General features: G+C 39.9%; 1 protein-coding gene, 1 long non-coding RNA gene and 1 pseudogene across 4 annotated transcripts in view; 2 read left to right on the forward strand and 1 right to left on the reverse strand.

Moving 5' to 3' along the window:
- Positions 1–2,153: 2,153 nt before the first annotated feature.
- On the forward strand, positions 2,154–18,675 carry LOC105499257 (uncharacterized). 2 transcript variants are annotated; one of them, XR_011626059.1, is made up of 3 exons: positions 2,154–2,292; positions 4,335–4,434; positions 18,555–18,675. It is a non-coding gene; the product is annotated as an uncharacterized lncRNA (long non-coding RNA). The 2 variants fall into 2 exon arrangements; XR_011626058.1 differs by lacking the exon at positions 18,555–18,675 and adding an exon at positions 6,335–6,467.
- Positions 4,017–20,606, reverse strand: part of LOC105499256 (ankyrin repeat and SOCS box containing 7) — a 49,931-nt gene continuing 33,341 nt past the window's right edge. The window contains exon 6 of one of the 2 annotated variants that reach the window (XM_011771775.2): positions 4,017–8,122. In XM_011771775.2, coding sequence (XP_011770077.1) covers positions 7,983–8,122 — 140 coding nt within the window. In that variant the 3' untranslated portion in view covers positions 4,017–7,982. The other variant, XM_071100556.1, reaches the window with a different exon arrangement.
- Positions 10,272–11,030, forward strand: LOC139364144 (ribosome biogenesis protein WDR12 pseudogene; annotated as a pseudogene).

Here is a 20,606-nt window from a genome sequence, read left to right on the forward strand (position 1 = left end):
GATGACTTTCAAATCTACCTGGTATTAGGTTTGACAGGAAGTTGCAAGAGACCTGATCACCTTGTCATTGACATGTGCACTGTGATTTTAAACACAGAACCTCAAGATGCTCCATAGATAGTATATGTGAGTTCACAGTTCTGGGATAAAGCATCACTATCTTAGTCTCAAAGGCTGATAAATTAGGACAAACCCTAATGGTATGACAGTCTTGAAATCAGCACACTGAAATACGCAATCTTACTTTTTACTTGCCTAATGGTCTAACAAACTAATAGATTAATTTATCAACTTCTTATAGAAACTTCAGGAGAAGACTCCACGTAAGTAAATGTCAACGTAAAATATATACAGCCACCCAACAAGTGCTATCGGATACAAGGATATTTATTTCAACTTTATTTCTAAGACAAAATATCCACATTCTTCTCCCTACTCCTCCCCAAGTCTCTTTAACAAGTCTCTTTTTCTCTTTTCAGTGGAAGTGTATGTTATAAATGTGAGGGATCATAAAATATGATGAAAGGATAGCAGTATACCAATCTCTTAGCTGACTGTAATGAAAGCTAAAAAAGCCAGCCAAGTATGCATGCCACTGGCCTCTGTGTGCAGGCTCATATGTTCAGTTATCCTGCTCATCTTGTAAACAGTGGACAGGCGGAGCTGAGAGCAGTAGCATCCTTGCCTAGGAAGTAATTCTTATTGCCACACTCCCGAGGCCAGCAAAGGGCACACGGAGTTCCTAAGGGAGTTCTAGAACCCAAGCTGTTCCCTCTTAGTCAAGATTATCCGAAAGACAGTCAGGTGCGGTGGCTCACACCTGTAATCCCAGTACTTTGCAGGGGCCGAGGCAGGCAGATCACCCGAGGTCAGGAGTTCGAGACCAGCCTGGCCAACATGGCTAAACCCTGTCTCTACTAAAATTACAAAAAATTTAGCTAGGCATGGTGGTGTGCACCTGTGGTCCCAGCTACTCAGGAGGCTGAGGCATAAGAATAACTCGAACCCGGGTGGCCGAGGTTGCAGTGAGTCAAGATCACACCACTGCACTCCAGCCTGGGCGACAGACAGAGACTCCGTCTCAATTAAAAAAAAAAAAAAAAAAAAAGGAAGGCATGGTGGAGGCTAAGACTGAACTCTTGGGCCACATTTTATAGGAAATTACAGGCATTTTTATAGATGTGTGGGCTTTAAATCCAGGAAGTATAACATGTGAAATCCTAAGCCTTGCCAACTTTTGCCAAGATGGGTCTCATTCTATTATTGCTGTCCTCATAATGGGGTGATTTCCATTCCGTGGAAACCAACTGATGCCAGCAGGAGAGGAGTGACACCAATTCAGGGATGGTGAGGACCAGCTAAGAGCATAAGAAGGCCTGGCTTTCCCACCTGCCCAAGGAAGGGTTTGGACCAGATTCACTTGAAAATCTGCGGGAGTGAAAATCCATAGTGTGAAAGGCACTGTGCCAGCCAGGCACTAAAGAGGGCAGAAATGGTCAAACCAGGACCGAGTCGGCCAGGGCTTTCCTATGTAAGAATACCACCCATGCGGTGTATGAAACAATGGAGAAAAAGCAACACGGCGTAGAGATGCGGGGGGATCCACCTCAGTCCCCATCCAGCTTCACGGAGAGCGCTGTACAAGCACAGCCGGAGCCTGCATAGATACTCCAGTGAGGCAGGTGCCTGGGGGCAGCTCTGAGTCAGCCATCTAGACTGTGCCTTGCCCTGCCTCCTTCGGGGGCTTGCAGCACTGTGGGGGCTCAGGGAGGGAGAATCCTGACTGATACAATTCCTGGCAACCAAAATCCAGTGGTCTCTGCTGAAGGTCTCAGTGCCCACATGAGACCAGTAGCTAGGCTCCACTGCCAGGTGACGCTGACAGCAGGGAGGCTGAAGAGAGGAGGCGGAGGGAAGAAGGAAGAGCCAAAGGCAAGACTGGTGGGAATTAGGAGGGCCTGAGACTTAAAGCTATGAACGACCTGGCCCTCTTTTCCTTGGAGCCCTGAAGGAACAAAGTTAACATGCTAGGGACCAAATGCCATATGCCACTAAGGCCCTGGAAAATGGATTCTGTTGGCAAATACTGTTTGAGGGTCAGGCAAATAAGACCCAGTGTTTGTCTTCAAGGAACTCTCTGCCCAGTGGACTCATAGCAAATGAATTCTTAAGAGCACCAGTGGTAAACCAGCAAGAAATGCAATTTGTTCTCTGGTGCTACACAAGATGGAAAATGGCTGTAGCCAACTGATGAGGCATTCTTCCAAAATGATAAGCTGTATTTCTACTCAGGTAAGGCAGAGAAAATAAGCCATTTGGGAACTCTAAAATCAGCACACTAAAACAACCTGATGAGGCTGAGTCTACACCTTGTACACAGGCGTGTACCTCACTAAAGGGTTAAGTGACCAGAATGAAGAGAGGGAAAATCTAGAAACTCTCTAGAGAAATCTAAAATGGTCATGTACAGTAAGTCCATGCCCCACAACTGTTCTTTTTTCTGGTAAAGAAAAAGAAAACTAAGAAGTGACCTGACCTGAAACTATTAGAGGAAGAAAAGCAACATTAGCTCAAAACTGAGCAGCAAGAAAAATATGACTACATTTGCCAGATAAAATAGGAAATCTCTGCAGCTGGAGTACTTCTGTGTCAGTCTACTCATCACATAACCAAATTTCTCAACTTAAACTGAATGTCATTGTCCAAATTCAGCCATCTCTGTTCTGATTCATAAACTAGTTTCGCAAAAAAGTGAATAACTTCATTACTTCTTAATGTAACATAACGCTACACTTTTAATTTAAAACAGTGTTCTAATAAAAAGGAAACATAAAGGTTCCAAGTGAGATTTTCAAGATACTGGAATCAAGATTGAAAATATATTTACAGGCCGGGCATGGTGGCTCACGCCTGTAATGCCAACACTTTGAGAGGCTGAGGTGGGTGGATCACTTGAGGTCAGGAGTTCGAGACCAGCCTGGCCAACATGGTGAAACCCCGTCTCTACTAAAAATACAAAAACTAGCCGGGCGTAGTGGAGCACACCTATAATCCCAGTTACTTGGGAGGCTGAGGCAGGAGAATCACTTGAACCCGGGAGGCAGAGGTTGCAGTGAGCCAAGACTGTGCCAACTGCACTCCAGCCTGTGCGACAGAGTGAGACTCTGTCTCTAAAATAAAATAAAATAAAATAAACTTACAATAACTACCAATGATGACGTTTTTAAAAGGTCACATCTGCGAAAGAAGAGAAATACTGTGCTTGAATGTGATCCTTTACTTCCAACGGTTTAAGGGTCAGAATGAATCAAACCCTTGCCTTGCAGATACACAACTGAAAAGCAGCACGAGGTGCTCTAGGCATAGCTGGATGAATGAGACTTAAAGATCACATCTAATCATTTAGTGTAAGATACTCGCTCAGGACAGTGAGACCAAGCACTGGGGCAACAGGGCTAGTTTAGGGTTTTACTCCCACACTGATGATCTTTCATAGTCCATACACAAATCACCTCAGTCTTTTCAAATGTGATTCAGAATGTTGACTGTCACTCAGGAATCATAGAGTTCTTCTGGAAGATAAGGAAATATCCATCAAATGAGCCACGGTCTTCAGGAAATATATTACAAAGAGTGGAACACTATTTGTCAGGGGCATACAAGAGAAGTCATGAGATCCAGTTGGCCATATGCTGTCTGAACCTTTGTTTCATTTAATAGGTAATAACAAAATAACTAAAGATAGAATAAAGAAAAATTATCTTTGTATCTTAGTATGTTGAGTTCTATCATCAAAACTTGTAAAACTTCACTCTTACTCCTTCAGTTAAGCACACACAGTTACATTAAGTTACATAAATACAGGCAGAGGATACAAATCCATGTTCTTTCATCTCAGATATCCAAATATGTGAGATGTGGAACTATTTTTTTTATCAAGTAGATAATGTTTTATCAATAGCTGTAAACTATTTTTGTAAACTGTCTTTCAGCTGAGAAAACAATACACTACTTCTATCATATTGGAAAAGGAATGATCTCAAGGTTTCCAAGCAACACAGCAATTTTTCAAAGCTGAACTCCCCTGCTGATCATTAGAAATAGTTTCAAATGTCCTATTCTTGGCCTTCATTCGTGCCAAACCCTGGACAAGGCTGCAACAAGATTATAATTCCAAAACATCCCACTTCTGCATGGGGTGCTAAGCAGTCCCTCTTCCCTTTCTCTTAGCACACCATCATTCATATTCACTTTGGGTCTCTCCTGAATCAAGCTGTGTTTATGTTTTATAGAGGAAATGTGAAATCAAAGTTGTTTTGCTTCATCCCCTGCAGGGTAACTCCGTCAGATTCATTGCTTTGACTGCATACTGTCCTACGTTTAGAAACGCTGTGATCTAAATCCTGTCCTCAGTCAAGGTGTGACACGCGTGAGGTAGGTGGCGATTACGGCCCAAGAAAGCTCAGTGCTGGATCGATACACTCAACACTGTGATAATCTTTAGTTGGTTGGTATTTGCAGAATGCATTAAACAAATTAAAGGAGGGTAAGAAATGGCTTATCTGGTGACAATGTAGAGTGGTATTGTTTTCTGCATCATCATATTCTTAAAACAATTCCCAGTGATCTAAAATGCTGATGAAGGAAGGACAGAGTTTTATTTATTTTCACCAAATAGCTGGACATATTAAAAAGTTAAGGTAGACTGGAAATAAAATACAACTCCAACATGTTTTAAATCAGATTTGATTTTTTTTTAATTCAAATTGACCCAAAGCAAAACTTACATTAAAAAGGAAGAACAAAATACATTATGATATAACACACTAGGAGTTACATGAAAGCTAAATTTGTGGGCAAATGGCCTTATCCCAATCACATTCTGGGCTAATGAGCACTTCTGCAGGAAAGTTAGAATCTCAATTTCGTATGGTCCACACTGGTCATTAAACTACACATTCTCGTCTCTTAGGGTGTGCATCTGACAAATCATGCTAGACTCCCTCATGCTCCAGATGTGCACTCTTGCTACTGCCAGAACACTGAATTCTCTAGTGGAAATGCTGTTCCAAGCATGACTGATAATGAATTAAAAAACGAAACAGTCAAGTCCTCCAAACTAACAGGCATGGATTACTGTGTAGTAAATAGTTTAGAAATATGGGAATTAAATAATCTAAAAAACACTCTTACTCTGCTGTACATTTATAAACACAAATATTTACAAAAAAAAACAAAACACAAAACCTTGTTTTCGAAAGATGAGGTTTACAGTTCATTAATGATCATAATCTTTTATGAGCTGGTTTCTTTGGTGTATTTGCCAAATATATTTTTATAAAGGTTTAGTATTAGGCTTAAATAATAAATTTCAAAGGAAACATAAAAGAATCTGACAAATTTGAAAATATTCTGAACATTTTCTGCTCTGTCTTCTGGAAAAAACAATCAGTTGATTTTTCTGAAAAGTTCTGTTCTCCCTATTCATTATGTGACCACGGAATGCTTCTCTGTCAATCCAATTCAAATGCAGACCTGCAGGTTTCACCACTATAATCTACCAGTAACCCACTTGGAGACATTTTAGTTATTGTGAAATGTGATTGGGATTTTATTAACAACAAAAATAAAACATTCTTTTTAAGCTTCCAGATAAATCAAACCTCAAACAATAAATAATGGAATTATACACTTCTTCATTAAATAGAAATTTCAAAATTCCAGGAAGAGCTCTCATAATTTTTTTCTGAAGTCACAGCAGCAATACAGAACAAAGAATTTACCTTAATCTGATCTTTTTTTACTTGGAATTCCCTGACTCAAACTCAGTGGCTTAGTTTGGAAACCTCTGAATGGCTGGGGAGAGAAAATCATTTTAAACTAGGTGAATAAATTAACACACACATACGTGGAAATAAGCCCTGTGCAAGTGTAACATTAACATCACTGCTCAGAGTGCAGAAACTCCAGGCACCCCTCTGCCTCCTCACATCCCTGGGCCTGGGGTTTTAGGGAGAAGTCACACTCAATTCATTTCTAGCCACACCATGTCCCTAAGACTGCTAGTGTGTCCTAGCCCTGACCTGGGTATTGGTTTAAAGAATGAGAATATAGCTTGGCAACTGTCTTCACAGGGGACTTTCTCTGGAGATAAATTTTTGGAATATTTTTATAGAAAAAAGGACAGACTACTCGTTCCTATCCATCAGGCTCCAGCTAGTTTGGGGATGGTTATAGAACTGGCCACACTCAGACTGGCTGCCTGCGAAACAGTCTATGCCAAAGAGTCTATGGGTCACACCAGTAATCTCCCGAATAATCCTTTTTTCTGAAGCTGCCCGTCTTTGGAAACCTGTGCAATGCCTAGGCACAAGCAGATTGAGTGTAAGACGCCACAACTACTCTGCACCCAAGAGAACAAACACTGTGCTTGAGAAAACAGCACTGCTGGCTCTGAAAAAGGTAAAGCCAGAGACAACTCCTAATTCTGCTTAGTTACACTTCTGGGTGAAACAGTTTTACGCTTTATGACTTAAATCTAGAAATTCAGATGAGAGAAGCCCTTCGTCTTGTAAACTTCTGATAACAAATTTATTAACAGTGTGTGAATATTTTTTCCCAAAGCACTAAAAACGATACTGGGACATTTGAAAAGGTTCTTCTGAAGCTAATAACACAAATCAAGCACAGAATACATTTCTGAGGGCATCATCTTAGATGCCTAATGCCTCTGGGACCTTTTCCATTGTTACTGACACTTATCATATCCGTGTTTACACAGCAAACAAATGCCCAATCAACCCAGAAAATAATTGTCCTGAAGAGCCTCACTGTATATAACCTTAAAATAGGAAATGTTTAATTAGCATATTAGAAATTAGCCAGACTTACAAATGTGTACCCCTTAAAGATTTTACCCTTAAAAAGTTTTTTTTTTTTTTTTAAACTGGGAGAAAAAGAAACACCATGAAGCCATTCCAAATTATTGAACCATTAAAGCCAAATGATTTAACAATTTTTAAGGGAAGACTCTACCACCAGGATACAAAATTTTCTGCTTAAAGTGAAGTAAAAGACATAGCTTAAAATGGAAATTGCAACTGACATACTATGGTTCTGCCATGAAAATTAAAGTGGCGGCTCCTGTTCTCACGGGCATGTCAAAGCTGGCTGTGAAATGATGACCAGCAAGTGAAATAATGGATAAAATACACCAGAAAGAGTATTGCACTGCAGGCACAGTTTTAAAAACAGAATACACTGGCTTCAATTAAAGTTAGTTTCTTTCCCGTTAATTTTTTTAAAAGCACAACTCTAACTAGAGATAGAAATCGAGACACAATGTCTCAGGGTAGTGTACTACAGTTGTTAAAAAAAAAAAAAGTTAAAAACAAGAGCACACCAAAAGAAAAGCAGAGATACTGAATTTATGTCATCCGAAAGCTACATCAATTAGGAAAAAGAACAGCTTGAAACGGCCAATTTATACTCATTAAAAATGAATGAGGTGACAGCATTACTTTAAACATTTCTTAGGGCATTTTCCAGAAGAACCCAGGGCCCCCCTGGGTGAAACTGTGCCTCCAAACATTAACAAGTGCTCTGCTGGTTTAGAATATCGTGCTTACCAAGGAAACCATAAATTTGGAAAGGGTAAATTCTCCACTCCAAACCTGCTTGTGTCATTTAAGAAAAGACAATTTTTCTAAATGCAGTATTGTATACAAAGCTTGGACCTCTTAAACTTGGACCAAGAAACCAAATTAAGACCTTCAAGCATGTGGTGTGTGTTTTTATATATATATAAAAAAATCCCTTCCCTACAATGAAAACCAACCAAACAAACAGAAAACCCAAAAGTGTATACCTGCTTTCTGATTTCACAGCAAATCAGAAATTGCATAGGATATACTTTGTGCAAGGCAAAAAGCCTTTTAAGTATCTGGAATATAACTCCTAATCCTGCTCACAGTTCTGGTATATCAGATATCATCAAATTTGTGTTTTAAGTAGTCTTTCATGACCTTGGCAATTGGTAGTTCATCAAGTAGCTTTAGGTTTTGAAGGCCTATACATTGTCGAATTTTAATTCGGCACAGGTCCTGCAAGTTTCTGGGCTGTCCTAAAAAGACAGAAAAAAGAGAATGTTACAAAGCCACAAAGCACAATATTTAAGGCACTTTTGAAAAGAACTGTTTATTTCACTGAGAAGTTCTCTCTACGGACTTTACACGCAAAGGCCCGGAAAGATACCAACTCAAACAAAGTGTCCTAGGACCTTCATGCGATGCCTTATTTGATCTTTTTCACAACTCTGGGATGGTGGATATTTTCACCTCCATTTTACAAATAAGAATACTGAGTATCAGATGTAAACAAGCTGCTTAATATCAGACAACCAATTAAGGCTTTAGACTGAGACTAAAAACAGTTCTGATTCTAAGCCTCATATCCTTTCTGTTACAAATCAGGAAAACTCTGGTTCTTGTCCTGATTAGGTCTCTCTCAGGCTGGGTGAGCCACTGTGAGCCAATCATTGCTCTGAGTCTTGGGTTCTCAATCTGAAAAGTGTGGGGACTGAATGAGATGTCCCCTATTGTGAGCCTCCCTTTCGGCTCTGGGTCTAGGACACTGGAGCCCCGAAGTCCACTATGGTCTCTGTGGAAATTTCCAAACGAGCTTTCCAGATCTGCCCACCTGTTTTCCGTGATTCTGAACATAGCAGAACCTTGGTTATAAGGCTGAGAGTTGAGGAGTGCAGCAGGAATGGGTGTGAAAAAGCACCTCAAGGTATTCTGAATCTACATCGATTCAAGCTTCTACACCCTGATCATTTGCCAATAAAAACTCCTGTTATATCTCAATTCAAAAGAAAAATCACAAAATCCTATTTCTTTCCCTTTGGAATATTTTGTTTTACAAAAACAATACAGATGGCTCCAAAAACAAGCAAGAATTCTTCGACTGCGCTTCAGTAGTGTTTGGAGTCCAGGGAGTTTTGCTTTCATATTAAACATGATAATAAAGCTAATATATATTGAATACTTACTCTGTGCCATATATTGTTAAGAGGAAATGACATGTATGAACTCCTTTCATCCTTTTATGAGGGAAGTACTTTGATCATCGCCCCCATTTTATAGAGTCTCAGAGAGATTAGGTAACATGCTTAAAGTCAAGTTGAATGCCATATTTGTCATTCTCAAACTTTTTGGTTTCAAAACTCCTTTACACTTTAAAAAAATTATTGCAAACCCCAAAAAAACTTCTATGTGGGCTATCCCTATAGATAAATGCCATATTTTAAGTTAAAACAGAAATTTTAGAAATACTTTTAAATTCATTCTAATAAACCCTTTACATGTTAACATAAATAACACATCATTATGAAAATTAACTATATTTTCCAAAACCAAAAAAAAATTTAACAAGAAGAATGTCATTCTTTCACATTTTTGCAAAGCTTTTAATGTCTGGCTTAATAGATGATAGCTGAATTTTCATATATGCTTCTGAATTCAATCTGTTGAGATAAATCACACCAATCACACCACCTCGTCTCTGGAAAACACTGACACTCGTGTCAAAAGGAATGAGAAAAAGGCAAATCATATCTCAGTGTTATTATGAAAATCAGGAGCAGACCTATGGAGAGAAAGCAAAGTCCGAGATTAGACTGCAGCTTCTCGCTTACCTGTGCAGTGTAATTCTGAGCTGTCTCTTTGTAGTCCTAAGATACAGGAGCTCCCGTTCTCAGCCTACTAACCCATATGTTTCTGTGGTCAAGTCTTGTGTGCACTCCCTGCCATTGCTCAGCTGTAAACACACTTCTACACTGATCACAAGAAATAGGCCATTGATGATGATGTTCCCTTCTCAGTCACTGCTGTCTCTGAAAGTGATGACTTTACTAACATCATCAATAAATTACTAAAGGACAGAAATGAGTTCCACAAATATATGGAGTTGATTTCCTTTTTAAGGATCAGTTTCTGCGAATGCCCTTGGTCAAACACATGGAACAGGAGAACATCTCATTAGAAGAAGTTGTGGAAATAGAATACGCGGAGAAGTATACTGCACCCCAACCAGAATGATGTGTCCATGATGACTGGACCAGTTCAATTTAAGGGACAGAGGTATGGATCTTGACTGGTTTGGATCTGGTCCTTGGAAGGAAAGTCAACATTGACAATTGTGGGACACATGGATGTTGTAAAAGATATGGCCTGGGTGATAAAACACAGTTTGTGTTATTACTGAGTGCCTCTATGGATCAGACTATTCTCTCATGGGACTGGAATGTTGAGAGAAACAAAGTGAAAACCCTACACTGCGGCACAAGTATAGATTCTACAGCTATTGATAGCTCAGCAACTAAATTTTGCAGTGGCTCCTGGGATAAGATGCTAAGGATCTGGTCTACAGTCCCTACAGAAGAAGATGAAATGGAGGAATCCACAAATTGACCAAGAAAGAAACAGAAAACAGAGCAGTTGGGACTAACAAGGACTCCCATAGTGACCTTCTCTGGCCACAAGGAAGCAATTCCCTCAGTGCTGTGGTCAGATGCTGAAGAAATCTGCAGTGTACCTTGGGACCATACAATTAGTGTGTGGGATGTCATGTTTGGCAATCTTAAGTCAACTTTGCAGGAAATAAAGTGTTTAATTGTATTTCCTATTCTCCACTTTGTAAATGTTTAGCATCTGGAAGCACAGATAGGTATATCAGACTGTGGGATCCCCAAACTAAAGATGGTTCTTTCATGTTGCATCCCTAACCTCACATGCAGGTTGGGAGACATCAGTACAATGGTCTCCCACCCATGAACCACAGCTGATTTCAGGATCCTTATATAACACTGTCAAGCTGTGGGATTCAAGAAGTTGTAAGGCTTCTCTCTATGATGTGGCTGCTCATGAAGACAAAGTTCTGAGAGCAGACTAGACAGACGCAGGGCTCCTTCGAGTGGAGGAGCAGACAATAAACTGTATTCCTACAGATATGGGGGACACGAACACGAATAATAATTTGATTACAGAGATTCTTTCTATAAATGAAACTGGTAGAGAATCATGAAATTACATTGATGCAGATGCAGAAAGCAGCCTTTTGAAGTTTATATAAAGTTTTCACCCTTCATAACAGCTAACATATCACTATCTTTTCTTATTTTGTATTTATAATACAAAAGTTTGTGTTTATAGAACAGAAACTGTGGCTTGCATTCTCTATTAAAAACAAAAAAAAAGAAAAGAAATCATTTTGACCTCACAGATACCCCAAAAGGGTCTTGGGGACTCCAGGGTCCACTAGACCATACTTGGAAAACTATTCTTGTACTTTATCCCTTATATCCATTGTACTTGCTTACCGTGATCACCATTATTCAAAATGAAGTACTTCTTCATAAATGACAAAGGCTGACTTAGACCTCTGCTCTGTAAGGCCTGTATGAACATATGCTTTTCGAGAGGTTACCTGCTATGTGGTCTCTTAACAGAATGGCAGCAGAAGTGACTGCTTTCTTACAAATGTCTGCAAACTAGGAATATGTGTATCCACAGATGTCTGTACATGGATCTGTGCAGGGATGTGACACACACACTCATGTGTCTCTTGGGAGGATTATGTCTCCTCCACCTTTCAGATCTCTGCCAAAATAGCACTTCATCACAGGAGACTATGTCAGGATTCACCATCAGATACTCCCAGAGCTCCTTTCCTTTATAACATTTAATAAGGTTGTGAGTTCACATTTATTTGGTGATTATGTGTTAATTAATGCCCATCTTCCTCACTATATGACATGTTCCATGAGGGGAGGACCATGTCTGGCTCCATTTGCCAATGTAAACCTGACAGCTGACACAGTATTCAGCGAATATTAGTTGAATGAATGCTTAATAGGGTTGTCCTTAAAGTATAAAACAGTCAACGCAAAACACACCCAGGTCAACAGCAAATCATTTCCAAGCCTGTTTTGAATTGTTTTTCAACACTATTCATGGGCTACTTTAGGAAAAGAATAAATTATCATTGTCATTTTTCAGGAAATGCTTACAGTATTTGATCTGCAAATGCAAACCGGAATGTGAATTAGATGTGAATCTTCTTTCTTTAAAGAATTTGATTTTCCTAATAGATGATGGGTTCTTTTTAAGTATTATTTATTTATTTATTTATTGCGAAGTAGTCTCACTCTGTTGCCCAGGCTGGAGTGCAGTGGTGCAATCTCACCTCACTGCAACCTCCATCTCCCAAGTTCAAGCTATTCTCATGCCTCAGCCTCCTGAGTAGCTAGGATTATAGGCATGTGCCACTATGCCCAGCTAATTTTTGTATTTTTAGTAGAGATGGGGTCTCATCATGTTGGCCAGGCTGGTCTTGGACTCCTGGCCTCAAGTGATCCAGCTGCCTCAGCCTCCCAAAGTGCTGGGATTACAAGGCATGAGCTGCCATGCCAGGCCCTTTTTAATACTAATAAAAAGAACCACCACAACATATTCAGGCAAAAACAGACGAGGAACGAGTTTACATATGTGTATACAGGCATACTTAAATGAAAACATCATGCAAAAAAATGGTAAAAACTAAATTACTAGAATTTGCTTAGCTAAAGTAAAAAAGAAGGGGCTGGCCGGGTGCGGTGGCTCACGCCTGTAATCCCAGCACTTTGGAAGGCTGAAGTGGGCAGATCACAAGGTCAGGAGATTGAGACCATCCTGGCCAACATGGTGAAACTTTGTCTCTACTAAACACACACACACACACACACACACACACACACACACCCAAATTAGCCAGGCATGGTGGTGGCACCTGTAGTCCCAGCTACTCAGAAGGCTGAGGCAGGAGAATCACTTAAACCCGGGAGGCAGAGGTTGCAGTGAGCCAAGATCGTGCCACTGCACTCCAGCCTAGGCAAGAGTGAGACTCTGTGTCAAAAAATAAAAAAAAAGAAGGGACTGAGACAAAAGGTTACGGAATGGGGGATCTGTTGACATGGATTTGTTTTGTGACAGACTTCTCTCCAAAGATGACCACATTACCTCCTATCTCTCATGCCTTTCCACAATGAGGCTGGACACTCCTATCATTAAGAGATGAGGTCTATGTTCCCTCTTCTTGAAACTGGGTGGGTCTGTGATAATGGTGATACAGTTGTTATGTAACTTCCAAGGCTAAGTCATAAAAGGTGATGCAGCTTCTGCCAGACTCTTGGGACATTTACTACTGCAGCACAGCCACCATTCCACGAAGATGCCCTGGCAGCCTACACAAGGGAACTGAGGTCACTGACCAATAATCCTGGCTGAGCTCCCAGACAACTGCCAGCGCCAACTCGCCAGCCACCTGAGCCAGCCTTTTGTTTATTTGTTTTTTAGCCAGTCTCACTCCTTCACCCAGCCTGGAGTGCAGTGGCACAATCTCTGCTCACTGCAACCTCCACCTCCAGGGTTTAAGCAATTCTCCTGCCTCAGCCTCCCAGGCAGCTGGGACTGCAGGCATGCACCACCACGCCTGGCTAATTTTTGTATATTTAATAGAGACAGGGTTTCACCATGTTGGTCAGGCTGGTCTCAAACTCCTGACCTCAGGTGATCTGCCTGCCTCGGCCTCCCAAGGTGCTGGGATTACAGACGTAAGCCACCGCGCCTGACCGCAAGAGTGAGCCATTTTCAAAACAGAGAGGCCCCAGTCAAATTACTCCAGAAAATAATGTGTGGAGCAGGGAAGTAAAACAAATGACTCTTGTTGTTTTAAGCCACTAAAGTTCTGCAGCATTAGATAACCGAGTGAGACTCTGGCACCTGAAAGTGGGGCTTTGCCCTTGGCACCAGGCAGTGGGAGGGCTTTGAGGTGAGTGTTACAAGGAAGCCAGAAGAGCTTTAAGAAGCCTGTTGGTTGGGGCTGTATAAAAAAGTTTTTTGAATGTTACTAGAAGCTGGAAGACAGGGAAGCCTTGTATGTATGTAATAGTGCAAAGTCTGGCAACACTGTCACCTGGGGAAATGTGGTAAACAGGAAATGTCCTATGACCTAATGGTCTATTTAAGTAAATTCCTCAGGCAGAATACTGTAAGTATCACTGGCTTTTCTTCATTATCTATGATAAGATGCAAGAGGGCAAAAATGAGACAATAACTTTAATTCAAGGGAAGCACCGACAGAAATGCTACCATCTTCACAAGTTATTTATCTCTGCGTAAGCCTTTTCCAGGGAAAAACACACATTCTTAGGCCTGAATATGTTGAAATGCTCTAGTCAATATGTTGAAATGCTCTAGACTAATTTTTCTTCTCCTTAAAACGTGTGTTGTTGGAAGAATCTGACCTTTTAAAGGTTTCTTGACCATGTGTAACTCCTGTCTGCAGAATTTCCTTTAATGATAGAGGCATATCATAGTGGTTAAAAGCATCAACTTTGGAGCCAGGCTGCCTGGATTTGGCTCCTGGCCCCACCACCACTTACAATCTGTGTGATCTTGGGCTCCTTAGCTTCCTGCCTGTTTTCTCATAATAATCACACTCACCTCAAAGGTTTTACAAGCATTAAAAAAGTTAATTTTGGTAAAGTGCTTACAATAGTGCCAAGCACACAGTAAGTACCAGGTAAATATATTTTTAAATATTTGTAAGGATGTCTGCTCTGGTTACCAAAAAAGTAGAGGGCCCTCTTTGGAAGCTGCAGTCTCCATCTTCCTGGTGTCAGGACAGTAAGAAAACTAGGTGACAGTTTAACAGTAAAGGAGCAACTGGAAACCCATTAGTGGGAAACAGTCCTGGGCAAATTGATATAAATCATATTCTAGAAATCCCCGCCTGACTTGAATCAGGCAGAGATGTGAGGGCTTTTACCTGTATAAAAAGATGTGCAGAGATGAAGTGAGGGATATCATTACACTGTTCTCTACGAGTGTACAGGTATGAACTCATCTTGCCATGTACCAGTATTGCTGCGTGAAAAGTGAGCTAAATTTTAGGAATAATAAGGACTGCTCATGGTAAGTACTGTCATTTCTAAGACTGTCTAAGGAGCTATTTTTTTCAGAAATGGCATTTTAGGAATAGAAGATTATGACTGAAAGAGAAGTACTTATTTTTTTGTCAACTGATCGCTTAAAAGTATTTACTGAGCATCTATTAATGCTATATGTATTCAACAATGCACTATCCCAGAGATTAAAGGGCCAAGGGAAGAGAAGGGCAGTGGCAGAAGAAGAGAAGGCAGAGAAAGAGAATAAAGAGAATGAAAGAAGAAAAATCAACACAAATGTGCACACCATTTACTAGGCATCTTAGAAAATTAATTCCTCCCATTAAAGAACAACTTCCCTGTCCATGGGATCATAACAGGGGAAAACTGGAAGACATCTCACAAAAGAGCATAATTTAAAGAACTAGAAACCCTTTAGGGGATGCAGAAAAAACTACCAGGTATTCATACTAATGAACTACAATGGAATTACATAATAGTTCAAAGAGTTATTAGTCTTTCCATTTTATAAAGAAGCCCATCATTAGTAATAATTGGGCTGGTATAAAATAGGAAATCAGCTTTTGAAGGGTCTAGTATAAATTACAAAACCAGGGCCAGCGGCATAATTTAGAAAATTAAATATCCTAAATCACCTCCCTGTGACATCGCCATTACCGTTTTTATGATAGGATCAACTTATTTGTTTAAAAATATCTGGATTCATAAAGGTAGAGAGGAAAAATATTTTTAAATACCCAAAGTGAGCAAAATGAAGGCAAAACAAAGTTCCAAAGTTGTTCTTTCGGGTGGAGAGGGGTAGAAATTGGAGGTGGAGGGGAGGCACAAAGGAATAAGTGAAAGATTTGCGTCCCCTGGATTGCTCTACACACCTGACCTGGTCCTTCCAGACTCTCTCCATCTCAGGTCAACATCTGGGATGGTCGTCCAATATCTCTTTGTTTTATTTCAGCTTCCCATTTTAAAATCCTACCATAGGCTGGGCATGGTGGCTTATGCCTGTAATCACAGCACTTTGAGAGGCTAAGGTGGGCAGATCACCTGAGGTCAGGAGTTCGAGACCAGCCTGACCAACACGGCGAAACTCCATCTCTACTAAAAATGCAAAAATTAGCTGGGTATGGTGGCACGTGCCTGTAGTCCCAACTACTCAGGAGGCTGAGGCAGGAGAATTGCATGAGCCTTGTAGGTGGAGGGTGCAGTCAGCTGAGATCACACCATTGTACTCCAGCATGGGCGACAAGTGAGACTCTGTCTCCGAAAAAAAAAAAAAGAAAAAAGAAAAAGGGAAAAAAAATCCTACCATAAATACATTTTATTCCTTTTGCATCTGAATTCCCTTCACAGGGACCTAGTATGAAATGTGCTAAACAAATCTTACTTTATAGGACAAAGGCAGTTTCCAGCTCTCCTTAAAATAACAATTAAGGTATTCTCTTCAATAGAATCCTAATGTATACAACATCAGGCTTATGATATTTTTCTATTGCTAGATTTTTTCCATAGGTAAATGAGCTCTGAATTATATTTTCCATTTGCACTAAGTCAAATGACAACAAATCTCTAGATGTCTATATTAAAAATATAAAGTAATACAAATACTATAAATGGCAGGATATTTTTTGTATCAAAGAACCTTAAAATGTGATGCAATCTGACTAAAAATTGTGTTACTATTTATTTCTAAAAGCGATTCTTAGTAACTGGGACTGAAAAATCTAGTAAGACTATGATATAATTATAAATCAATAATCAAAAATGCCCCTGGTTAAAATGTATTACACAAATTACTTCTCCAAAGAGTTGTACTATACAACACTGCTTTGGATAAACCATCCTACAAAAATATCAAAGTAGCATTCAAAAGGAACACAGGAGGGGAAGGCACTTGTTTTAGAGGCATTTTGTGTGATCCGCTGCTCATATACTTATTGCTGTATGGGGTTTAACCTGAGAAAGCCGAAGCCTAAATTTTGCTTTCTTAAAATTAAAAAAAAAGGAGTCGTGATTTTTATTATGCCTTATTTAAGTTATTTTAAAGTTGGAAATGCTGTCTTTAAAGTTTACTTCTACAGCTAGAACACAGTACTTGACTATTGCTAAAATTTAAACAAAAATATTTCAGGTTACTGTGATATTTATAAAATAGTATTTTCAAATATCTGTATTTAATGTTCCAGAAAGCAATTACTTTAAGTACTCGACAGACTGTCTTCTGCAAAACCGTTTATACAACTCAATTCCCATCTACCTGATCTTTTTCTTGTAGAAATACATGCCAGTTAACTCCTTAAAATGTACAAATCAAAACACAGCCCAGCCCTCCCTGTTATACACCACCAAAGCATACTGGTGGTGGCTTCCAGTCTGTGAACAGTGTCTACTACAAACAGCTCACTTACTCAGCTCAGCCTCCTATGGATAGTAAATACCAAACTAGCATATTCTCTGACTTAAGAGTCACCTAGACCAGAGCCTGCCACAGGAATAGAAGATGCTCTGTTCTCACTCATAAGTGAGAGTTTAACAATGAGACCACATGGACACAGGGAGGGAACATCATACACCAGGGCCTGTCGGAGGGTGGGGGGGCAAAGGGAGGGAGAGCGTTAGGACAAACACCTAATGCATGCGGGTCTTAAAACCTAGATGACGGGTTGACAGGTGCAGTAAACCACCATGGCACATGTATACCCATGCAACAAACCTGCACGTTCTACATGTGTATCCCAGAACTTAATAATAATTAAAAAGATGCTACAGTGTAAAAGTAAGATGTGAAAGTAAGTTGTTCACACTAGTGAACAAATAAATGCTTTATTTATTCAAGGACTTCCCGGCCCCTTTGATATGTTACTGTGCACAGTGAACCTCTGAAACCTGGACCTAGGATCCAAGGTACTTGTCTTCCAAACTGATTTGAATCATGAATCCACTTGACTCCACAGTATCTGGTAGACCACAATTTTTCTTTTTCTTTAAGACTAGTCAAGTGCAGTCTTGAGAGCGGAGGAAAGAGTAGAACGAGGGATCTGATCTGTAACTGACTGTGGACACTACCTTTGAACTAGCCAGCCAGTTTCATAAACAAATTTCAGGAAATCACGGATCTCTGCAGAGCCTACATAGTAAATATGATAGTAAACGGCAAGCAATAATGTAATACATCTCGTATTATCCACAGATTTTAACTTTAAACAGAAATACATTAGAGATTCATCAAATTCTGAAACACTAGGCTAACAGGACACTCTAAAAATCTGATTGTAGGGAATGTATATCACTAGGTCTCAGTCTTTTAGTTTTAGGACCCCCTTGCACTTTTAAAATTGGAGAAGCGCAAAGAATCTCTATGTCAGTTATACTTACCTACATTTACCATTTTAGAAATTGAGAAATTTTTTAAATATCCAATTCACTTAAAAATCCATCATCAATTGAAATATTTTTATGTAAAAATAAGAGCTGCTTTCCAAACCAAAAGGGATTTTTGTGAGAACAGCACTTCTTACAGTTTTCTGCAAATCTCTTTTAATGTCTGGCTTCACAGAAGGCAGCCGCAGTCAGAGATCTGCTTCTGCATTTCATCTGCTACAACACGCTGTCTTGACTGGAGCACCTGAAGAAAATCCAGCCTCACTCAGACACGTAGTTGGAAAAGGAAGGAATTTTAAAATTATTTCTTTCAAGTAACTGTGGATCTTCTCTGATACTCCATCAAAACTAGACAAGTGGGCGTTTCTTAATGGTTAGTTACAATATGAAATCTGGTACCAAACTGATGAACTTTCATACTCTGTTACATTAAAATCCACTGGTTCAACTCGCACTTGAAATGGATCATTTATCCATGTGTGATTGTTGTCACATTATGCATTAGTCATTTGGAAAACAAGGTTCATTGGGTTATATGGATCTTCCAAATGTTAACTTGTTCCATTATGTAAGATCAAAAAATCACTTTGTTAATATCTTCATTGATTGAAGAAGTCTCTAGATACTAGGAATCTCACAGCAGCAAATATAAGTTTTCTCAAATCCTCATTTGCAAAGTTCAAATTTTATGACTGGCCATAAGTCCTGTCAGTTGTTTTCCTTAAAGTGACAAGTGAATTTTACTCATTTTCAAGAAAATGTCTGCCAAATACCCAAGACTAAATGGCTAGAGTTTAGTTGTTACTCTCTCAAGTAAAAATGGTGTTTCATGAAAAAGTTGCCAGTTCAGCTCCAACAAATTGAAGTTGCTTTTCCTCAATCAAATCACTGCACTTTGGTATGCAGTAAGAATACTTGCCATTTCTATCCCACAGAAAATTTAAAAAGTATTCGCAGGGACAAGATTTAATAAAATTAATTTTACCGCTTCATCACAGACCTTCTTAAGTGGAATTGGAATCTTTTTTCCTGAGAGTGTCTGGCAGTGAACAATGACCAGTACCGGCTGGGGCCACTGTCTCGATTCATGCTAACATGCCAGCAGTTTCACCTGCCACTGCTTGTACACCATCAACACAAATGTCATCACAGTGAAAAAGGCAAATCACATCTTAGTATTGTTAGGAAATTAGTTTTGATCTCATAGGCACCTAAAACAATCTTGAGGAGCCCCGGCTATAAAGTCCACACTGAAAAACATTCTAACATAAATTTAAAAAAGAAAAACCATTTTTGTTTCATTTTCAATCATAAGCAGCAGAAAATCATAGCCTTTAAGAGTAGTTAGTGGCAAGAAATTTTAAAAGGGAGGGATTTGGGGACTATGTTCCAATTCCTCTGTTTTTCAGAGAAGGAAACTGATGCCAGTGGGGTGGGGGGAGTGTTAAACATCTTGTCCAAGTTTCTAAGGCGAGTCAGACACTAAATCAGAAGCCCATTAGCTGCTCTACCGTCCCATCCTACTGATTCAACAGTGCCTCTGGCACAGGCACAGTGGCGAGATCTTTGGGATGATGTACGGGAGACACCTGATCCCAGTGGGCAAAACATTAACCAGCTCAAAGGACAATGGACAGAGTATATGTTTTTCCTATTTTAAATAAAAATGATAAAACTAAATAGACTTCCAGTTTTAGTTCCAACATGTAAAGAGCTTGGAAATCATCACGCCCATCCTTACAAGACAAAAAACCTGAACAAACTCGAAGTCAATGACTTTTCATGGATCTATCAGAAAACTGAAGCTGTGGGGCAAACCTCCACCACAAAATCTGGAGAGGAAACAAATTCAGAGCCATGGCTGAGATCTGTGCACCTGCAGCCAAAGTCACTGAAGCCATAAACTGGAAGGAACACTGAAATGGTAATTTTGACGAATGGCCAGACTGTGAATTGACTAGTCTGAGAGTGGCAGCCGGTCTTATGAAGCCTCCCACTTGGTTGTGAGTTCTAATCCCAGGAACCCCACCAAGTCCTCAAGGTAAAGAGCCAGTAAAGACCCTCTTATGGCTCCAGCATGAAGAGGTGAAGAGTAACCCTTGTGAAATGCACCCAGAACTTTCTCCATGATAAAGGCCCGCACCCCAGAGGTAGGGAAGACTTTCTCAGAGCCTTGTCTCAGAGCCATGAGGAAAGGGCATTCCTGAGTCCAGTCCCCTCTGGCCTC

Source organism: Macaca nemestrina, chromosome 7 (genome assembly GCF_043159975.1).
Source record: "Macaca nemestrina isolate mMacNem1 chromosome 7, mMacNem.hap1, whole genome shotgun sequence".
NCBI classification, from domain to species: domain Eukaryota; kingdom Metazoa; phylum Chordata; class Mammalia; order Primates; family Cercopithecidae; genus Macaca; species Macaca nemestrina.